This window comes from Leiobunum rupestre, chromosome 3, assembly GCF_980474605.1.
Source record: "Leiobunum rupestre chromosome 3, qqLeiRupe1.1.hap1, whole genome shotgun sequence".
In the NCBI taxonomy this organism is placed as follows: Eukaryota; Metazoa; Arthropoda; class Arachnida; order Opiliones; family Sclerosomatidae; genus Leiobunum; species Leiobunum rupestre.
This window is the reverse complement of record NC_143386.1, coordinates 3,452,203-3,476,298: the sequence shown is the minus strand read 5'-3', so window position 1 is coordinate 3,476,298 and position 24,096 is coordinate 3,452,203. Positions and strand designations below refer to the sequence as shown.

The 24,096-nt window shown below is 37.2% G+C and overlaps 1 protein-coding gene across 1 annotated transcript in view; it reads left to right on the top strand.

Moving 5' to 3' along the window:
• LOC149949120 (ATP-binding cassette sub-family C member 1-like) overlaps positions 1–7,652 on the top strand; it is a 56,453-nt gene extending 48,801 nt beyond the window's left edge. The window contains exons 23-26 of the mRNA XM_090169358.1: positions 846–992; positions 4,070–4,395; positions 5,891–6,085; positions 7,370–7,652. Of these exons, the coding sequence (XP_090025484.1) occupies positions 846–992; positions 4,070–4,395; positions 5,891–6,085; positions 7,370–7,490 (789 nt within the window). The 3' untranslated portion in view covers positions 7,491–7,652. The remainder of the gene's footprint in view (positions 1–845; positions 993–4,069; positions 4,396–5,890; positions 6,086–7,369) is intronic.
• The last annotated feature ends 16,444 nt before the right edge of the window (positions 7,653–24,096 follow it).

Here is a 24,096-nt window from a genome sequence, read left to right as displayed (position 1 = left end):
GACTAGGGTTTGTAACGAAGGAAATTGTTATTTAATTAAATTAGCCAACTGATTAAAAATAGCAATTGCGGTCTCTTTATCATTTTTTTCTTACCATAAAATTAATACAGACAAGATAAATTTTAATCGGGAATTCCCCCCTATTTCGTTTTGAATTGTAAAAAGGTAGTCATCGTCTTCAATAAAATAATCGAATTTTATCCAGATAATGGGCGATACTGCTTAATTAATCCATAGAAACTACAAGAGGAATAGAAAGAGTCGATAAAAAGTGTTACGGGCTTGGTACGGGCAAAAGGTTCTCCGTTCTTTTCCGCTTGAATCTAATTGGCCGTCATTTCCGGAGATAAAATGAAGGGAGCACCTTTGGCCCGTGTCATCTTAGTAAAGCACGTACAATGGCAGGGCCTTCTATTCCTGTTTTAGTTTCTATGATTAATCCGCACAATTTATTTTCAAAAAAAGGAACAATATTTTCTACTTTGAATAAGATAACCGAACCCTAGAACAGTGGTGAAAATTCTTAAACAATGAAAACTTAATTTTTTATATTTCAAACGAAAATTGTTAAGGGAATTCTATTTCAAATTGGTTTAACATGAATGCTTAGCTCTTTTAAGAACAGTTGAAAGTCCTGGAAAAAAATGACGTACTTGTAAATAAAATAAATTGAATATTTTAATGATTCAATACTAATGTTTAAAATGCGCGTGATTTCGAACAAAAAATATGTATGTTAGATAACAATAAGTTTAATACTTAACAAAGAAAAAGTCTTGTGCACAAGCGTCTCAAGTTTATTAATGGCTGCATCGTTTCCATGAACGTTTGTTTCTCCATAACAGGCAGATTGGAATAAACCAGAAGCGCATCTACCGAAGCAATGGCCTGAGAAAGGTCAAATAACATTTCGCAATTATTCAACTCGCTACAGGGAAGGATTGGACCTGGTTTTAAATAACATAACTTTTGTTGTAAATCCAATGGAAAAAGTAAGAAATTAGGTAGTTTTGAAAAAATTATTAACAATTAAGATTCATGGTCTACAGAAGCACTGAAAGCCGGAAATGTTGGAATTAATTTTTGTTGAAACAAACACTTTACATTTTACGTCAACCATCTAAATAAATTAAAAATAACTGTATTTGGTCCTTTTTTAAGTAGTTGTTAATTATAACCAAACACAACTCTAAATATAAAATAATAGTTAACCCTAAATATTATTGAAATATAAATCGTTAATTTTTAGTTTCACATCGAATAAATATTCAAAGTGACACTATTGCTATGGACGGAAAGTCGTTAAGTGTTTGTTTGTCGTGGAAAGTGACGACACGGTAGATGGAGCTGCGAAAAATAATTTCTAATTTTGCCGACACTGGGATTCGAACCGAGATTTCTGGCCACGAAGTCTCCAAAACCGACGCCTTAATCAAGTGCGCGTTTTTTTGTTTGAATATTTCATCGAGCAGTTAATTTGGCGGGAAGTTTGAATTAAACCCGGGTCTCCTGAGGGTGGGCAGGTTGGTCTCATTCGATAGAACTCTTTGACGCGCACGCAGTGCCGTTAATTTCCGCCCCCTCCGACCAGCCCAATTAAAGGGAGGGTGAACGGGAAAAACAGTTGATCGCATTCGATAGAACAATAAAAGTAAAAATTTTGAATCGTCTTCACTCGCTTCTACGTGAAAGAGTGAGACCAAAAAATCCAAAGCACTTGAACTAAGGGCCTGTTGCAAAAGTCTGCTTTGCTAGAATCACACATGTTAAATTCAATGGGCTAGCACTTTGGCTAGGGCTTTTGCAACAGGCCCTTAAGCTACAAAGTATGCGACCATGGGGACAGAATCTCCGCCTTGCCATATTCTTAGTACATGAATACATTCTTGCAATAATATGATTTATGCAGCTGTTAATAATCCATGTTAAATATCTGCTCTAAGAAAATACCAATTTAATCACCGAGATAATATAAAATTCGAGAATGTCATATTCTATTAATTTCTGTTGTGCAAAATTACTTTCATGGGTATTTTTTTTTATGAATTGGCAAGTTTACAAGACTTTTGGTGCCTAAACTACCCAAATATTTGATATAAATTTCCTAAAATCAACACATTTGAATCCCAGTTTAAGAATTGCTTTAAATCATATTTCCACCGAGGGGTAAGACGGTAAACCGAGTTCGTGCATTTAGCACTGTTAAGGGTACATATTTTCAAGAGTTCGCGAGTTCCATTTCAGATTGCCAAAGGTACGGCAGTGTACACCGAGTTCGCAGAGTGTCTTACCCCTCGATTTCCACTAATTTCAATAATTTAAAAGAATTACGTTTGTCGTGTTTTGCTTACCTATTTCACCTTTGATACTTTCCGTCTATCAAACAATAGAAAATCACATGGCCATAACAACTTTTGTATTGGTTTGCCCACCCGGGTATCGTGGGGGTGGGGGGTGGCCACTCTTTAACATAGGATGGTAAATTATAAATCTAACGATAGGAAATCACATGGCCTCAACAGCTTTTGTATCGGTTTTCCCACGCTCGTATCCTGAGGGTGGGCGGTGGCCACTCTTTAACATAGGATAGTCAATTATATATCAAACGATAGGAAATCACGTGGCCTTGACAGCTTTTGTATTGGTTTGCCCACCCGGGTATCCTGAGGGTGGGCGGTGGCCACTCTTTAACATAGGATGGTCAATTATATATCAAACGATAGGAAATCACATGGCCTTAACAGCTTTGGCATTGGTTTGCCCACCCGGGTATCCTGAGGGTGGGCGGTGGCCACTCTTTAACATAGGATGGTAAATTTTATATCAAACGATAGGAAATCACATGGCCTCAGCAGGTTTTGTATTGGTTTTCCCACCAGCGTATCCTGAGGGTGAGCGGTGGCCACTCTTTAGCATAGGATAGTAAATTATATATCAAACGATAGGAAATCACATGGCCTCAACAGCTTTTGTATTGGTTTTCCCACCCGGGGCTCCTGAGGGTGGGAGGTGGCCACTCTTTAACATAGGATGGTAAATTATATATCAAACGATAGGAAATCACATGGCCTCAACAGCTTTTCTATTGGTTTGCCCACCCGGGGCTCCTGAGGGTGGGCGGTGGCCACTCTTTAACATAGGATAGTAAATTATTTATCAAACGATATGAAATCACATGGCCTTAACAGCTTTTGTATTGGTTTGCCCACCCGGGTATCCTGAGGGTGGGCGGTGGCCACTCTTTAGCATAGGATAGTAAATTATATATCAAACGATAGGAAATCACATGGCCTCAACAGCTTTTCTATTGGTTTGCCCACCCGGGGCTCCTGAGGGTGGGCGGTGGCCACTCTTTAACATAGGATGGTATATTATATATCAAACGATAGGAAATCACATGGCCTCAACAGCATTTTGTATTGGTTTTCCCACCCGCGTATCCTGAGGGTGGGCGGTGGCCACTCTTTAACATAGGATGGTCAATTATATATCAAACGATAGGAAATCACATGGCCTTAACAGCTTTTGTATTGGTTTGCCCACCCGGGTATCCTGAGCGTGGGCGGTGGCCACTCTTTAACATAGGATGGTAAATTTTATATCAAACGATAGGAAATCACATGGCCTCAACAGCTTTTGTATTGGTTTTCCCAACAGCGTATCCTGAGGGTGGGCGGTGGCCACTCTTTGGCATAGGATAGTAAATTATATATCAAACGATAGGAAATCACATGGCCTCAACCGCTTTTGTATTGGTTTGCCCACCCGGGGCTCCTGAGGATGGGCAGCTTTCACTCTTTAACTTAGGATGGCAATTTATATAGCAAACGATAAAAAAATCACGTAGCCTCGATAGCTTTTGAATTAGTTGGCCTACCTGTGTCTACTAAGGGTGTATGGGTTTGCCCACCCGAATACACCGATGTGGAACTAATATTACGGCCTGGGCTAACTTGTTCTTTATAATTTCACATATGTTTTTTTACTTTGTTGTGGCCGTTGTTATGAAAATTACAAAGATGGTAAGCATATTCAAAACAGTCAAAGTAATTTCTATTTTATTTAATAGATTGGTGTGGTAGGTAGAACAGGCGCTGGCAAATCTTCTTTGGCATTGGCTCTGTTTCGGATGATTGAGCCAGCAAACGGAGAAATCATTATCGACGGACAAGATATCAGCAAACTGGGTCTACACGATCTGAGATCCAGAATCACCATCATTCCACAGGATCCTGTTCTCTACTCCGGAACCTTGAGATTCAACTTGGACCCTTTCAACTTAAACAGTGAAGACGAACTCTGGACAGCTCTAGAATTAGCTCATTTAAAAACTCTCGTGAAGACGTACAAAAATGGGTTAAATCACGAATTGATGGAAGGTGGACAGAATTTAAGGTCAGATTTTATAAGAATTATAAATTGGGTGGATACTGATTTCGATACGTGTCTGCAGTTTTGGAATCCTTTAAAAAAAGGATATTACGGCCTTGGAACGCATCCAGCGAAATTTCACCAGTTCGTACTAGAAATCTTTTCGACCAGATTTATTTGCTTATATTCCGCGGTTCAAACGACTTTAATCTCTTCATCTTTAGCCTCAAACTATTTGATAGTTATCTTTTTACGCGTTACAATTCTTCAAGGTAGCGACCTCCAATCTAGGAGATCATATGAACTTAAGTACCAAGCAGACCTGCGCTACATAATAAATGAATTTCACTTTATGTTTTGCCTTTTAAAACTCATTATTCTTTAATAGTTCCTGAACCTGGATCAATAGGCGAAACTATAAAGTCGGTGTGGAATGAAAAAAAAAAGGGACTCACGTGACTTATTGACGTCGTTAGCTTGTGAATAGGTAAAATACGGTGATTATGTTAGTTTCGTCGCGTGTACATTTTTCGTTCAGAGAACTACTCGTGCAAAAATGTGCGTAGAGTAGCGATCACACTTGGTTTTTCTTTCCCATTTTAACAGGTTGGGCAAGACTAAAAGAACTTTATAGTTTCACCTATTGACCAAATTAATTTTTGTTTTTGGATTTAATTTGTTTAATTATTTCGATTCTTCGTTTCGTCCTCGAAACCACAATGTACAGAATATGCAAAGTTGGTGTTTGCGACCTTTATATTAACCTCCCGATTATTATTAATTTACAAAAGTAAATATTATGTAATTTAAAATACTTTTCTTTATTCGAACCATTTTATATATATATATTTTTTTAAATAGAGCTAATACCCAAGGCACCACCTTCGACCACATAAGCAATGTTGCTTGTGCGTGATCAAGTAACAGGTGGCCGGGAAACAATGCGTAGGAGGGTGGTGGCAGGCCCTTCATGCCACGCGAGCCAACAGCTCCCTACACTAACTATTGCCGTTAACCTCAGCAAGTTTTTATGGGAAGGGGAAACCGAAGATGTCGGGGGAAACCCCTTTAACCAGTAGGGGATAGCTTACAAACTCTACGCAGAAGGAGTGGTTCTGGATTTTCACCCAGTTCCACTAGCTGGGATCGAACCCGGCTCCTCTTGCTGCGAGGCCGAAGTGCTAACCACTCCGCCACCCCACCTTCAGAGTTTTTACACAACACTCATATATTTATTTTATCCTACTTTTAATAGAATTATAAAAATATAATTTGGCTTTAGAGGCTAAGTTGGTGTGACTTTGTCTTAAGTCGTCTATGGCCTATGGTGATACACAGTTGTTTTTAATTTTCTATTAATAAAATATAGAAAAAACTCTTCTGACTCTCATTTAATGAAATATTTGGTCACTTCGTGCATAACGTCATGAAATAGTTATAACTAGCGTGATTGATTGTTTTAGCTTTATTGGGAACAACGAAATAGTAATTAATAATAAGGATAGATTTTTTTGTTTAGCCTTGGGCAGCGTCAACTGGTCTGTTTGGCAAGAGCACTTATCAGGAAGTCGAAGATTTTGGTGATGGATGAAGCGACGGCTTCTGTGGACATGGAAACGGACGATCTAATTCAAGCCACAATTCGGGACCAATTTAAATTTTGCACAATTATCACCATTGCGCATAGAATAAACACTATCATGGACTACGACAGGTAAAAATACACTCAATTTAATTATTAATATTTTCTTCGAAAATCCGTAAAACAAAAACAGACCCTTTATTTCACGAAATACAATCTATAAGAATTCTAAGACATATTGGCGCGCGGCACCTTGAATTAGCAAAAGGGATTTCACACTATATCCTGAGAATGAACGGGGATAAGGAGCAAGGCACCACAATTTTCAAATAAATGTTTCATAACAACGAGTTCCCTCTCCACCTTTAAGTAGAAATTAAGATTATCATATCGCCAAACCGTGTATACCTAACTAATAATAATAAAAATCATCAGTTTTGTTATACCCAAGGCACCACCCTAGGCAATAGTCACCTAGCAACTATATGCGGAATGCACGCGGTGGTCAAGCGCCTCCAGTCCATGCGCGGTCCGGTGCTGGCGATTCTGATACCAGGGCGAGGATTCTCTGGCGGTTTGAGGAACCCACTTCGTAATGATATACTATATTTCCAAAACCGGCAGTTCAGCCGCATTTTCAACAGGGCAATACACTTTTAGTATTAACACAATTTGCCAACTCAAATGAATTTTTGGAGTCACTTTGAGGAATTCTTTAAAAAATAAATTACCACCTAGCGTAATGAAACTATTAGCAAAGACCTTTCCTCCCAAGTCCAACGCAAAAGACGCTTTAATGGTTTGACCTGCGACTATCCCAAGCAACCGATTGCTATTCAATTTTGCGTTTTCTGGCCAAGTGCTGGTTACTGACTCCGAAAGAGCTGATTTCATTGTTTGAGTTGTTTCAGGTATTAAAAATTAAAAATAATAGTTTTCATTTGTGATTTTTCCAAGTTGAAGTATCTTAGTAATCTATGAAATTAAAAATCTAAGGGATCAATTTGTTAGAAATGATATATTTGAAAAATAATCAAACATGATTCGAGAAATAATTATTTAAATTTGAATTTAATGATTTTAAGACTGTCTTCATTACCTTGAAAATTTCCCATTCAAACGTATTAATCACATGAACTGCAAAGACATCGACATGGTTTTGAAACCTAACACATTTATGAAATTTTCATTTTTTCATATTAAAGGCCAAAATAAATAGTTATAAATTACAAAATGTGTGGTAGGGAGGCTATACAGTTGAAATGATATTTCCAAATGAAATAATTTCAGCCACTCTCTTTGTGAATCGTAGGCCAATATCAAATAAATTAAAAAAAAACAAATCAAATGGTAGTTATGTTATAATATCTGACTATTTAACATTTTACAGTTGAAAAAATATGATTTTATTTTCAGGGTGTTGGTTCTCTCTCAAGGGAAAATCGCAGAATTTGGCGCTCCTCATGATCTTAAAAGAGATAGCAAATCATGGTTTTCTGAACTTTCAAAACATGCGGAACTTCAAAGCACTAGCTAAATGGAAAAGTCCATAGAACTGTGTTATTCTGTCCAAAATATTTTCAATATCAAGCGCCTTAGCCAAATAGTTAATAATTGGGTGTTTAAGATAATGTTATTTTTCTAATTAAAGCAAATGATCGAAACCTCTATAAAATATTTGTTGAAATATGTGTTATCTTAAAAATCAATTTAGAATATTAGTTAATTCTTTTTCCTTAAACATACATCCAAGATACCTTCTAAAGAACTCTTAACAGCTGCCTTAGATTCTAACGGATAATATTTCGTCGAAAGTTGTGTAGGATGCTTATGTATGCATTTTTAAAACCAATTAAAATTATTAGATTGGTATATTTTATTCCTAATATTATAGAACTTGGTTTTCAAAAATATAAGCTAGTTTTCCGTGAGAAACATATAAGCCACAGTGGTTATGAAATAAATTAAAAATTCCTTACGAAGATTTTATTAGTTCTGCTTTTTACCAAGTCTTTGAAATGCAATGAGCGTTCTTTGATCATACTTAATTGAAAGTTTCGGATTTTTTTTTTGGATTCCAACTTCGAGAGATCAATGATTGAAATAGTAGTGATACTTAAATGGAAGTACCTAGAAAAGCAAAAAAACCACTGTTATTCTCCCAATTCTAAAAAGGAGGTTCTTATAACCCTACAAACTAAATTTCTTAACTTTCGTTTATTGCCAATGTTTTTGATAAAGCATTTTCAATAGACTTAACTCAATCGCTAAAAAAAATTAACTTAACTATCATATTTTCAATTTGAGTTCCGATCCGACCGAGGAACAGAGAATGCTCTAGCTAGGACTTATAAAAAATCCTGGACACTTTAGACATCTACCATATTTGCTTAGGGGTATACTTAGACTTTCGCAAAGCGTTCGACAGTCACGCATATGAGCGTTAAATAAAAACACTCCTTAAATTAGGTGTAAGAAGCGAAACACCTTTTCTTTAATGTCAAAAGGCAATTTCATTATTCGAGTCTAATTTTATTTTATTATGATATCAGCTTTAATACCCGGCTTCGCCGGGGGTCTTAGTTTAAATGAATTAGATCTGATTTGTACGTAAGAAAGGTAAACGCTGTAGCAAAAACGAAATACGCGTAGCAAAAACTTAACCCACGTAACACGCGTACCAAAAAGTTCTTGTATCAAAAACGTAACACGCCTAGCAAAAACTAAACACACGTAACACGCGTAGCAAAAAGTCCTCCTCGCAAAAACGTAACACACGTAACAGGCGTAGCAAAACGTCCTCGTCGCAAAAACGTAACACGCGTAAATTGGAACAATATCCCCGCCACCCCCTTTGTTCCCCTTTCTCGACCCCTCTTAAAGTACTTTTCAGGGAGATTCCAATGGTGCTAAAATTATTCCCCGCAAAGCATTATTTAAAAAGTTAATTACAAATTGCCCAAAGACTATACCTTGGCGGCGGGCGGCGCCGCGCACTCGTGTTGGATGAGGTAGGACTGATGACGTGGACGATTCTTTAAATTACTAGATTTTAATAATTTTTGGCTAACATAGGACTGATGAAGAAAAAGGCTGAAATGCAAACCAGTACTAACTTTTAAGGGTTGGGAATTTTTCCCGTATTTCAACGCATTTTAGGCTTTTTTAACCATACTATGCCATATTATATGCCTTCTGTGTGATGTTTACTTATACAACCTAGAATGTTTTCTAAGTATTGGCGCTTAACGGCGCCTCCCCAACCCCATACTAATAAAAGCTATGGACCATCTATAACGCAACCTAGATGACAGTGTGTCAGAATTTATAGCCCGGTGTACCTAGTAACAGAGACCATACCACCGGAGGCCTATCATTATAGTGCCCTACGCCAGCGTCCCCCTAGCCCGGACAGGTGACAAATCCAGCAAGGGTAGCAGAACCCTACTACTGATGGTCGCACCTTTGACGCAAGCCACTCAACCCAGCAGAAGGTGCAGCAATGGGTGGACCAATCCCCACGTCGCACACAGCAGTGGGATGAAGAGTGGATGCTGTAGCAACTCCCGCCGACACCCTACCTACCCTTTGGAGAGAGCTCCTAAAGGGGAACGACGAGCACACAGCAGTCCAAGTAACCTGCACAGCTGGCACCGGAGATCCCGGTGTGGTTCCAAAAGGCCGGGAAACAGGACCGCCGTGCCCGCCTATGGAGGCCCGCCGCCCCACAGCAGGCTACCCAATCCGCCAAGGCGGCCAGTTTGAACGGACCCTCTCCGTTAGCCTGCGCCGAAGCACAGTATCCAGCCCAAACCTGACCGAAGTCGGAGGTGGAGATAGGACCATTTGATCAGAGCTAACATCTCCCAGTGCGCCATCGCCCGTATGGGTTACAAGAGCCGGACCCCGACTCCCCGGTAAAGCCACCAGTTATTGCACACTCTAACCCATTTAGGGCCGCAACCTAGATGACAGCACCAAGCCTGACGCATCAAGGAACGTCAACCCGCTTTTAATCCAACTAACCTAACGTATTTCCCCCGCCAAAACCCCTAAAATGCGTCGGAATACGGCGAAAATACCTAAAATAAAAAAGTAAGTTAGTGATGTTTTGCATGTCCACATTTTTATTCGTCATTAGCCCCACGTTATCCAAAACGCATTAAAATATAGGAATTTAAAGAATCGTCCTAGGGAAAATTCACTGCAAAAGGCCAATTTTTAAAATTTCATATCTTTGTAAATATTCATTTCTGGCAAAAAATTATTTAACATTAAAATAATCCCCATCTTGCCCTCTATCCAAACAAATATATATATAAAAAAATCGTTGGGGGGCAGCTATTCTACACTTTACCCAAAATTTCTGACAACTAACAATTTTATATTTAATCTTTCTAAATAATAAATTGCAGTTTAAACTTTTTGCATTATTGTAATCCTTGACAAATAATAAACCAAAAACAATAAACAAAACCAAAAAACACAAACGTACCTATTGTTAAAAATAGACAAAACTTTTTGAATTACTGTAATCCTTGACAAATAAAAAAAACATACCTATTCTTTGTGAAAAATAGCCTTAGAGTCTTCCCAACTTGGGGAACTCAGAGTTGGGCAAAACTCCGAGTGAATTTGTGCGAGTGTTTTTCCCTCTCACTTTTCTCACTCCACTCCCTAACAAAAAACTCCACTTTTACGAGTGGTGTTTTCACTTTTTCGTCACTCGCCGAGTGAGCTCGCGGGAAAAGAGTGAAGGTAGTCAAGGTCAGCTCCTTCACTCTTATCAGTTTTCAAGACTATTAAAAGAAGCCGGGAATTTTGAATTTAAATTTAATTTAATGACTTTACTGGAGAGCGTGCTGCCATCTATTAACGACAAAGGAGGCTAAAATATACTTTTTGAACCGAATTCAAATTTCCCGCCAAAAATAAGAGTGAAATTGGTGACCTTGAGTAATCTCACTCTTTGCGGCAGAGTGCACTCGGCGAGTGACGAAAAGCCAGAGTGGGAAAGAGTGAAATTTTTCATTTAGTTCCACTCTCACTCAAAAGTGAGAGTGTATCTCTAAATATAACCATCGATTTTGCCCGGAACTACGCGAAGACCCGGGATCGGGCATGGTTAGCGTAAATAAAATCCGTTTTGTGAAATGTTTCTTTGTCTTTTCGGGCACCGTCATTTTAATCCTTACACCCCACGTCTACTACAGCAGTATATTTCGTTAATATTGTGGTTCATCTGGCGCCATTACGACTCCCAACAAATAAAGAAAGGCCCATTTCCGAAAGCGCAAAAACGGCGCGACGGCGAGCTCTCTTCGCCGCGAAATGAATTCTACGCCCCGAACCTTTCGGGTCGTACACTCTGTTAAAAAAGTTTTTGCCTCTTGAAATGTTTGCGCTTTTTTTCTAATTTCTCGAAATGTATTATAGATAGAAAGATGAAACCAATTTCATTCTTAATATTTTTTCATCCTCTTTCAGACAAATTTAAATCTTGCCCGGAAATGACAAATATATTTTTTACAACTTTTATAATAAAAGAGTTACGCTTCTGAAAACGACTTAAATGGATTCAGGGTGGTCGAATTATATCTACGAAGTGTTACTTTTATGTCTCTAAGACCAATAGGTGACGAGTTAGAGGCTTTCAAACTTTAAGACGGGAATCAGTTTTGTATAAAATGCTTAACCGGACTTTTCATCAAACACGACTAATTTCCACAGCATTTCAAAACGCCGTGCAAATTAAGCTTCTGAGGGCTACGTTAAACAAAAGAAAATGAAGAACCTGCATGCAAAATAGAAATACTCGGGTTTCTTTTCCTCTCGCGGATCAACGCGAAAATTATTATGCGCAGTGGTTTCTAGCGTTTGGATAAGAAATAACCTTTTAATTTAATACATCCATATCTAAAATGTATCAGAACAAAATTTTATATTTTTTATAATAAATCGAACAATGACCGCGAATAATTTCCAGAAATAAACAGATAACAGAAATAAGCGAGCTCTAGAAATCTTTGCATGACGACACAAACTCGATTTGCATGTCGAAAGTAAACAATGATGGTGTAAATTGTTCGCTCTGTTGATTCGTGGAAACCAATATCCCTTTTTGGAGCCATCTCGGATCGTTCCTTCAGATTTTGGGCCCGCCAGCAACTCCACTCCATGGGCCTTTTTTTAATTTACCGTTTAGAAGCGTATGGTCCTAATTTTGAACGGGCCCCTCCGAGGCTCGTGGCCCCGCCCGCATTGCGGGCTCTGCTCCCCCGTAGCTACGCCACTAGTTCCAACGCGTAGTGTGGAAAACGCCTTTAATTAATTAGGCCCGTGGACGCATTTCTAGTTGCTGGAAATAAACGCACGGACAAATTATGTTTATTATTTCTGGTATTTGATAGATATGAAAAAGTTAATATTTCTAAGCTCTTCGAATAGATTCCAGGGAAAATATTCAATTGGCCCGATCTGACGAAAAGATCAGCGCACGCCCATGAGTTAGGTCACCCTTCTTACCAGATATATAGAAAGAATATCTTAATTTAGTTTATGTTCACAAATACCAGTAAAGCCTGATTTTCATAGTCGAAATCTAGCGAAATATCTGAGCTTACACAGAACCGGAAAACATTTAAGCAAGTATCGTTTTCCGCTCCATCTAGCATTTTTCCGTTTCCACGAAAATGTTTTTCGCACGACAGATTGGTGGTATTTCGAGTATTGACACCAAAAATGGAGGCGATTACGGTGTATTACCATAAGTTTATAATATTGTTTACATAGTTAAGACACTTCTTATTCTTAACATGCAAAAGGTTTACTGAGAGTCATAAGAGAGACTATAAAACGGGCTTAGGCACCGTTTCGCACCTGCTCGCTCTTGACTGGGATAGCCTTTAACGGCGCTTCACTAGGGGCGACTATCTTACCGTTATGACGTCACTCCGTGAATAACTCTCACTTAAATATTTCCCAAAGAGACACACTTAAGTAAAATATTATAAACTTATGGTATTACTAAAACATCAAACCGAGAACCGTGTGGCCCCTGTTGCGAACAAGATGGTAATGGCCGGCACCGCTTGGTAGGCACTACTCACCGCCACACTATTGGCTATTTACGGCCCTCGTGACATGACGTCAAGCGTAGAAATAGCAAATATAGCGTGAATATCAAATTCATTCTGATCGGCGCTTATGTTGGCAGGTAATAATGTAGCGGTTGTTTTTCTGTAATCTCTTAATCAACTAAAAATATTTTATTTTCACCGTGATTATTTAGGGTTTATTTCATGCAAGATAATTGCCCGGCGCACACAGCTAGAGTGGTAAGGCAATTTTTGTCCGATGAAGGAATTGAGTTGTTAGAGTGGCCAGCTTTTTCACCCTACCTAAATCCGATGGAAAACCTGTGGTCGCGTATGCAATCTCTAATGGAGAAAAAGATTCCTTTAAACGCCGAAGAAATAAAAAATATGGTCATCGCCGCCTTCAACCGTGTGACTCCCCAGCACCTGCGAAACGTAACTAACTCGTTCCGAAGAAGGTTAAGGGAATGTTTAAGGAGAAGGGGTGACGCAATCCCCTATTAGGAGAAAATTAAAAGTTCATTGCAATATTTTCATAAATCAATAAATATTTCCGAAAAGAGTTTATTTGTTTTTCTTTTAATCCTTGTTTACGTGGTTAACGGAAGTGGAATTCTATTTTTCCGATTCCGCTTCCTATTTCTCAAATTTCATAGTAATGAGAGCGTGGAAAACGTTGAATATTTCCTTTGCCTAACCGTATAATAGCTTTACGCGCCGATCAGAATGAATTTGACTTTCACGCTATATTTGCTATTTCTACGCTTGACGTCATGTCACGAGGGCCGTAAATAGCCAATAGTGTGGCGGTGAGTAGTGCCTACCAAGTGGTGCCGGCCATTACCATCTTGTTCGCAACAGGGGCCACACGGTTCTCGGTTTGGTATATATCTTTAAAATTAATTATTTGCGGCTAATAATTTTTGCACCATTAAGTTCCCCCTAATAAGTTCGTTTGTATGGTGGAACTAAAAAATGGGAAACATGTGGCGGGGATTTTGTTCCAAATAGCCAAAACGTCCTCGTCGCAAAAACGTAACACACGTAACACGCATAGCAAAAGGTCCTCGTAGAAAAAACGTTACACACGTACCCCGCGTAGCAAAAAGGCATCGTCCCAAAAACGTAACACACGTAACACGCGTAGCAAAACTGTCTCGTCGCAAAAACGTAACACACGTAACACGCGTAGCAAAAAGTCCTGAACTATTTTAAAATCCCAACTAAGCCTCCCCTTCTACGAAGTCCCTTTCTTTCACACCAACTCCCCTTCTACGAATTTCACACTAACCCGTTAAAAAAGGTTAAAGGTCGGGACGGGCGCAAGGAACTCAAGAGAGAAAAACAAACCGGGCGACGTTTTAAAACAAATCAATAGGTGAAAAGCAAGTGATGTCATTTGTTGAAGATACGCTAGCAAGCTGTGGTTTGATTCAGTATGAAACCAAACCAATAATACACAGTTCTCAACAGAACGGAGCAAATTGTTTTTACCTCTCTAAGGGGCTAATAGGCGCTCTTTTAACTCATCGTAGGAAAATGGGAAATCAACAGGCATACTTCTCAACTGACCCCGAAGGACTCACCACCTACAACTAATTAAAATATTTGCATTTAAAACACCCTGTATACCATATTTATTAAAAGTTAAAGTGGGCGTGGTTGTTACTGGCAGTTTCTCGCGGCAAAAATATTTATCTAAGCTAGGGGTAAAAAGAGGGTACCGATATTAAGTAGCTAACGCCATCTGCTTTTGGCTTGAACCATAAACTGTGTATTATTTGGTACATCTAAGCTTTCTCGCAATTTTGGCGCGTAAAAGCGATAGAATCCTACAAAGTATGTTTCATCTTAGTCTTAAATTACGGGTAAAGTTTGTGGGTTAATGTTAGAAGAATTATAAAGAGTTTTCTGAAGTATATTTCTGCAATTTCCTTTGAAAAATTCCGAATTGTATAGCGGACCTAAAATTGAAATGTAATTAGAGCGCAAGATATAAAGCTTTGGCGATTGACCGAAGCCTCAAAGAATTTAAATATTTCCGAAGAAGAATTAAGGAGATTAATTACAGATTCTTAACTTTTGAAATCTCAATCTCCCTTCCAATAAGAATGATATCGTTTACTAGAATACATGATATCACAGTTTTGCTTCCGACTAAATTATGTGCCCGTATCCTACGGCCCGTATGATGTCGCTAGTTCCGTCAACTTGCACTCTCACGAACCTTGAAGGGGTAGGCTGCAAAATTCCGCGTTCTATTCGTTAATCTTCCTTTATCTTGAGAAATTTCAGATTATAAGATATGATTTTAACTAAGATTTATAATTAGAATAGGGTCAGTTGGTGTCCCTCTGAGACTCTGACGCGCCTTTCGAACTTACACTATCAAACTGTTGCTATTACTTAACTCGGCTTTCTTTAACATTTTTAGAACAGCGAAAAAATATACCGAAATTAAAGATGGTCTTTTATTTAACTTTCTTTTATAAATTAACAAAACCTAGTGCATATCTGCTGATGCTTTTTTGCAAGCAAGCTTACACAATATTGTCATTTGGGGGCTACTGATCAGCGGAAAAGGTTTTTGCGGACCACAGGTTTGTTCGCACTGCTTAAACTTCATCGGTAGAGTCTTAAACGTTTATATCTCCAAAACCTGTATTGTGTAAAATTCGAGAAAAGTGGTACATAAGGGCAAGAACCGATCGACGCGACTGAAAACGACAAAATGGGTATTTTACGTTTCCAAGAGGTACTCTTTCTCAAATTTTGTAGGCGGAGCTAATTTTACAGATAAGTCTTAGTCGTCATCTGTGGGTCATTATCGTAACGATTTTTAAAAAAAGTCATAGGTCATTTCCAACGGGGTCGCATTCGGGAAAAAAATGTTGCTCCTCTCTTGGAAACGTTTCTTTTTCTCTTTCACCTCCTGCGCAGTCGTGAGTGACGTCTCTGGAGTTCGTGTTTTCGGGAGATCGAATTAGAGGAGGCTTATAGTTTACTTCCATTTGTCTGTCGTTCCTTTTTTCTTTCTGCCCCCCCTTTTGATTTGTTTACAATATTGCAAATTTTAAAAAAATAACTGTTTAAAAAGGGAATGTCACTTGAAATGTTTAAAAAAAATTAGAATTTATTTGATTTATTAATTATATAATTTAAAAAACATATATTTTGAGTCATATTTTAAATTATACCATTGAATGACAACCATAAATGCAATTTTAATTCAAAGCTCTTCGATTTATTGGATTATATAAATTTAAAGTTTGAAATCCAGTAGCGTATCTAAGGATCCGTAGACCCCGCGGGGGTGGGGGGGGATAGAATGTTAACTAAATAGCCTAAAATAGGGGGGGGCCTTTCGTTTTAAGTGTTCTTTTTAAATAAATGTAAAAATTGATCTTCAATTATTGGTTAATATGTAGAAATCTGGCACGTACCCCCTTATTTTGGAAGAACTTGTGCCCAACCTCACTCAATATCCGTCACTGAAAGCATCTTGTAATTGAAATTTTGATCAGTTTCTTAAACAGTAAAACTAAGCCTGGGACAAAAAATTATACAAAAAATATCTTTATTCTGAATTCATTGAAATTTTCATAAATATTTCGACGTATTAAATGACAAGCTAAAATAGAGAAGGGCCAGAGGATATTTTTGAGGGAGCAGCTGGGCCAAATCGAAATTTAATTTGAGGGAGTAGGTTTTTTTAAGGAGCCAGGCTACGGGCCTGATCACGATTAAAATGAATTCAAATAGATCTGCCATGGATCCACAAATAGAGAAAGTTATCATTACCTCAAAATTGTTATTAGGAAAATTAATACTTACAAAAGCATCAATTATTTCTTGAAAAATGTTTCGTTTGTTTGTTGTTGTTTTTTTTTATTTCATAACGGCCACAATTTAAATTAGCCGTTGTTTTTTATCGCGACAAGTTAGAAGAAAAGCCTAAAACTAGGTGTTTTTGTTTTCGTCTCTCAACTTTCCTCGGTCTTCACAATAAATAAATAAATAAATAAATTTCAATACACGGTTAGCGTATGCGGTAGTAAATCTTATTGTCAGGTGACTAAAGCTAGAGGTTTCCTAAAACCCAACACAAGAGTATACCACCTGATAATAGTTATTAAGCGCGGTGTGCCTTCATTCCTTACTGAATAAATAAGTGAAACATTTGAAATAAAACTCCAGCGACGCCACTCGCGTTTGCGCAGTGCGACAAATTTTTATACTTGACTCTCACCACAAAAGGGAGAGCGACGACTTGTTGCCTGACATCCAGTGACGTGTTTTTAGGGGGGAAACCGGATATCTTTGTGTTTGTTTTGTTTTATGTAAAGAGGCTGTATGCGCCAACCTACATAAGATATTTTTCTAACAACCTTGGGTCGTTTCGTTTGCTGCTATATATGCCAAGAAAATGTCGCCTGGGGATAAAACTACTAAATAACTAGATAAAATAAAGTTAAATGTGAAATATTTGAACGGAATTAGTAAAGATGTCGTAACTAAATTTTAGCGAAGTGGCGGGCTGGTCGTCCCATTGCTGCGCCTTTTGTCGGGATGCGTGGCTTGCGTCGAGGGTGCGACCATCAGTAGTGGGGTTTTGCTACCCATGCTGGATTTGTCACCTGTCCGGGCTTGTGGACGCAGGCGTAGGGCATTCTGATGAGACCACCGGTGTAGTAGGCTTTTTGATTCGCTTGGAGCACCGGTATATACATTTCTGACACATGTATATCCTGGAAATATAAATACTTAGCATAGTGTGCTATGCTAATGCGTATTTTAGAATTATTTACCTGCAGAATCAGTTAACAACTTCTTGGTGATGAGACAATGGCAAAATAATATTCCTCTTCCCTTGCAATTATTAATGAATAACTATAAGTTTTTCTTGCGTTATACACTAACTTAACACTCAGATCTGTTAATCCTGCTTTAATTGTTGCGCTCCTAATAATCATTTCTACTAAATTTGGGGCCAAGCTGAAGTCGACACAAAAGTTGAAATAGTCGAGAGAGATAAGGGAGGCGATCTACCGATAAGGGGGCACCTGCGGGCGGGGGAAACGGGGGTGAAACGGGCCCCTGTAGGGGCCCCTATTTTGCGTACATTTCCGGCGGGTCAAAAGGTTAGCTGATTTACGATGTTACCCTCATAAAACTTAACCCTGGGTCAATAGGTTATCTGCCCCTATGGACACGATGCAAACAGCCGTTAAATAAGGGTGAAACGGACCCCTGTAGGGGCCCCCATTTTGCGTACATTTTCGGCAGGTCAATAGGGCAATAGCTGGAGGCACCCCATTTTAGGGTCAATAGATGATTTACGAGGTTGATTTACGATGTTAGGTCAATAGGTTATCTGCCCCTATGGTGGTGACACGATGTTATGCAAACAGCCGGCCCGTCATAGTTAATAGCTGGAGGCACCCCCATTTTAGGTCAAAAGGTTAGATGATTTACGATGTTATAACCCATAAAACCCGGGTTATAACCCATAAAACCCAGGTGCTAACCCATTTTAGGTTAATAGGTTATCTGCCCCTATGGCGGTGAAACGATGTTATGCAAACAGCCTACCCGTCATAGTGAATGTCGGGCACAATCGAGTTGGTTTTCGCCGACAAACACTTTCGCCACCCTAAGGGTAGCGTAAAATAGCGGGCGGTCATCGGTAAAAGTGTTTTGGAAAAAAAGAGCAGAGTGTATACAAATTATAAGGTTTTATTTAGATATTCAAAGTTACAGTACATTAAGCGGATGAAAACGTTTAAAGATAAAACAATTTATTTTTAATATATTTATGGTTGGTAGATACCATATTAAACAAATTGTAAAAGTTAAATACACAAAACATATTTTGGTTGGCCACTGTTTCTTTAAAATCGTCAATAATTTTAAATGCTGTTACGTAATTGGACGCATAGCGGACAACGGTATCATACCTTTCATGTTCATCCGATAGAAATAAATTGTTGGGTGCACATGGTTCTTTATACAATATTTCGTAAATTTTACGATAATTATCGGTTATAACGTAACCCATTAATTCAAAGAGTTTTTGGTTCACTTTAAGGAGTTGAATGTGCGAATTAATGAAATATTTGAGTCTGTCCAATTCTCGAGTTTCCGGCGCTTTGATTACGACCGACGCTTCGGATATCGTACTTTGCAAGGTTAATTCTTTTTGGTCAGACATGGCGGCGGTCACTAGCGCGTCTGATAACGGGAACGGTGATCGAAAGGGCAGCCTTTGTGGATCATTTATTTGTTCCCAGTGCCCGTATAAATCGTCCCAGGCGCGCGAAGACATTTCAAAGACCTGGTGTGTGATTTTATTGCATAGAGCTACAGATATATCGAGCTCAGACGTAAAACCCGTAGTAACGAAAAGCTCGGATGAAAGTGAATACCGAGGGTTAATGTTACGCTGAGTCGGATCAAATTTAGACATTTTAGTGGGCCCAGGAACGTTATCTACACAGCTTCGTTTAGACATGATGCTCGAGAAACGGTTTGTAGTGTACTGCCGATGGATGACGGGGATGAATCCCTTATATAGCGATAATAATTTGATGACGTAATCAGGATGACGTAATGGGTTGACTCACTGACTCACGCGATTACTCAAATTTTGCGGTGTTATGTGTATAGCGACGGCCATATTGGTAAACCAAAGAGATAGAAATTCTACAAGTCCCATTAAAAGTAAAATCAACGCGATTAGTAATGCGTTTTTAGGATTGTTCGCGATAAGGCGAGTAACGGGAAAGGCGGGATCGTCCCTATTCGGTAGGGCTGGTGGAATCATCTGACATGATGTTATGCAAACCGCCAGTAGCTATAAACCCGAGTAATGGGCCCCCTACGGCATCTGTCAAACACTTTTTTCCACGTGCGAGTGGTGTTATGAAATAAATCCAAATAGTTCAATGGGTCGAGCCTTTTGTGTATCTATTCATAACTATTTTCACCGACAAACACTTTCCCCGTGTAACATTATTTTCAAACACTTTTACGATGCGCAAAGCTATCCGTCTTACGGAATATCGGCCCTAAGGGGTAAAGGGTAGATAGAGGATGGCCCTTGCCCCCAGCGCGTAAAATAGACACAGCGGGTGTCCCCTCTCGCTAGCTAAAAGTGTCGTTTTTACATCAGGTGTGGATTCTTCGCGGTAAAATGGTTATAACAAACGATTGTTCCCACCAAAAATGTAAAATCCATCTCCGCTGTTCTCGGATGAGGACGTAGCCATTTAAGTTTTTATAAATTTTTATATTTTTAGCTTGGCGATGTATACCAAAATTAAATGGTAACCACGTATGCGTTACAATTTCAAGATGCAAGATACTCGAGAATGGTAAAATAGTCTATATTTAAAGTTAAAATGCGAAAACTATATTTGTATAGTCGAAATTTATTTTAACGTATTAAAATAAAAATTCATCTTTCTGACAAGAGTCTTACCCATCATACATACACCATCTAATCTGGAATCTATGTTTAACAATTGGAGGAATTCGTGTTTACGATAGGCTCTTTTTTAACGTAACTTAGTACATTAATTGAGTATTTTGAAATATTTTAATATCGGAATTTTTTTGATGTATTAAAAGTAGAGTTAAGATGCTTTTATAGTATTTTCTATGTATTAGCATATCTGAACTTGCGGTTCAATTTTGGGTACATGGACCACTTACACGCTAATGATATTCAAATGAAGTTTAAAAATATTTCCATTTGAACGAGTCCCTCTTTTTATATCAGCAAAGTACTGAACGATTCTATCTTATGGATTTAAATAGTTCTAACAATAGTACAACTACAACATTTGAGAAAGACACTTTTCCCATTGTGAAAGTGGAATACAAAATAAGAATCACTTCAATTTAAAACGCACTTTAAATTTAAGTATAGACTATTTTACCATTCTCGAGTAACTCTTTTTTTTCTTTAAAAGCTGAAGAAATATTAGAAACGACATCAGTGATCAATTAATTGTTTCCGAGTATGACAGACGATTTTTGATATTAAAGAGTCATTTTTCAAAAGTAAGATTTTTTTCGGTTATTTTTTTTTTAAAGCTAGCTTAGAAATCACATTATTTTTATATATAATTATTTAGTTGTAATGTTAATTCTTAATTACTGGTAGCCTTCACTAGAAACTATTATAAGAATTATATATGAATTTATAACCAAGCGTGTATTTACCACTAGTGAATGCAATATCAGTCGAAGAATTGAAGAAAGACGGAATCACGTCATTATTAAGAACTGGTGACTACTTCTGTATATATTGTGACGGTTCAGTTTTTCATGTTCCAACTGTCGGACGGCTAGCATGGTACTGTGACGGATACTCAATCTGTTTGAAGTACCGTAAAGCTGTTTATTTCCAATCAAAAAGAATTCTAAGTATAAGAATTCCTCCAGGTGTATTAAAAGCGTTACCACGCATATATTTGTGTTTAAATTGTGATATGTTGGGCACTAAGAGAGCAGCCAATTTGTCACATTGCGAAGTAACTGGTGGATGTTGTGTATTTCCAAAAATTAAAAAATAATAATAGTATGTGTGTGTTTTTCTATTATTTTTCCACCTATATTTGGCGTATTGAAAGCTATTTTAACGTATTGAACGTAGAGTCAGGGGTTTTTATAGTATTTTACTACCTATATTTACATTTTGGAAAGCTATTTAAACGTATTGAGCGTACAGAGTATTTTGCATTATTTATGGTAATAAAAGGTAATTATTGTAGAAAATAAAAGATATTTTAATTAAAACATTTCGGTGATCTATTCCAAAATTAAATGGTAACCCCGTATGCGTAACAATTTCAATATGCAAGATACTCGAGAATGGTAAAATAGTCTATATTTAAAGTTAAAATGCGAAAACTATATTTGTAGTGTTCAATTTAAAAGAAAATTACTTCAACTTTTAAATAATATTTTTTTTCTGTATCTACCCTATATCATTTACATATTATTTTTTTATTCTAATTTAACCATAACTTTAAAAACGTTGCACGTCTGAATAGCTGTGTAGAGTACTATTAACAGAGATAAATATTTCTGGGTTCAGTTAATGTGATGATTCGAGTGAAAAATTTGAATATGTTAAAGTTATTGGATTGAAGGAAACTTCAGTGTTTTCAGAGTGATAATTAAGGGAAGTTGCCGTACAATATAGTTGAAAATTATCTTTTTAAGTCTGTGTCCACCCATTGATTATGTTAGGAAGTGAAAAATTTTCATTTAGCAAGCTTTTCTTCAATTTCGGTATCCACCCTGTATCATTTAAAAGCTCAAGCATTGTTTTTATCAAGTTAATTTCAAAAATATCTTAAAACAAGCTTCCCTAAGTCTGACTAGCTCTGTAGGGTAATAATAAAATAGCTAAATATTTTTTGGGTTTAATACTTGTGATGCTTAGTGAAAATTTTCCATATATTACAGTATTAGGTTGGCTAATTATTTTTTTCACCTGCTACCATTCTCAACGGGTGAACATAGAATAACAAAGATAATTGTCCAATATATTTAAAGCCAACTTTCCTTACATTTCACTATGAAAACACTGAAGCTTCTTTCAAGGCGATAACTTTATTACATGCATTTTTTTTCCAGAATTACAATTATTGAATCGAAAAAAATATGGAACCACCCTAGAATTAACCAACACAGGTATTCAGAAGAGATGGTGTTCAATTTAAAAAAATTACTTTTTTTGGATCCACCCTATATCAGTTATATAAGACCTGAAATTATTTATTTTTTTGAATTCTAATTTAACCATCACTTTAAAAACGGTAACTTCCCTTAAATTTCAAACTGAAAACACTAAAGTTTCATGCAATCCAATAACTTTGACTTTTGAAATTTTTTCACTCAGAATCATCACATTAAATGGGAGCCACTCTGTATCGTAAAATTAAAAGCTCAAGCAATTTTTTTTCCAAATTCATTTTTAACTTATCTTAAAACACGCTTCCCTAAGTCTGACTAGCTCTGTAGGTTAATAATAAAATAGCTAAATATTTTTTGGATTCAATAATTTTGATTCTGAGTGAAATATTTGCATATATTACAGTATTAGTTTGACTAATTAATTTTTTTTCATCTGCTACCATACTCCATGGGTGAACATAGAATAATAAAGGTAATTTTCCACTATATTTAAAGCCAACTTCCCTTACATTTCACTATGAAAACACTGAAGCTTCTTTCAATGCGATAACTTTATTACATGCATTTTTTTCCCAGAATTACGATTATGGAATCGAAAAAAAATATGTGACCACCTTAGAATTACCCAACACAGGTATTCAGAAGAGATGGTGTTCAATTTAAAAAAAAAATTACTTTTTTTGGATCCACCCTATATCAGTTATATAAAACCTGAAATTATTTATTTTTTTCAATTCTAATTTAACCATCACTTTAATAACGGTAACTTCCCTTAAATTTCAAACTGAAAACACTAAAGTTTCATGCAATCCAATAACTTTGACTTTTGAAAATTTTTAACTCAGAATCATCACATTAAATGGGAGCCACTCTGTATCGTAAAATTAAAAACTCAAGCATTGTTTTTATCAAGTTAATTTTAAACATATCTTAAAACACGCTTCCCTAAGTTTGACTAGCTCTGTAGGTTAATAATAAAATAGCTAAATATTTTTTGGGAGTCAATAATTTTGATTCTGAGTGAAATATTTGCATATATTACAGTATTAGTTTGGCTAATTAATTTTTTTTCATCTGCAACCATACTCAATGGGTGAACATACAATAACAAGGGTAATTTTCCATTATATTTAAAACCAACTTTCCTTACATTTCACTATGAAAACACTGAAGCTTCTTTCAAGGCGATAACTTTATTACATGCATTTTTTTTCCAGAATTACAATTATTGAATCGAAAAAAATATGGAACCACCCTAGAATTAACCAACACAGGTATTCAGAAGAGATGGTGTTCAATTTAAAAAAAATTACTTTTTTTGGATCCACCCTATATCAG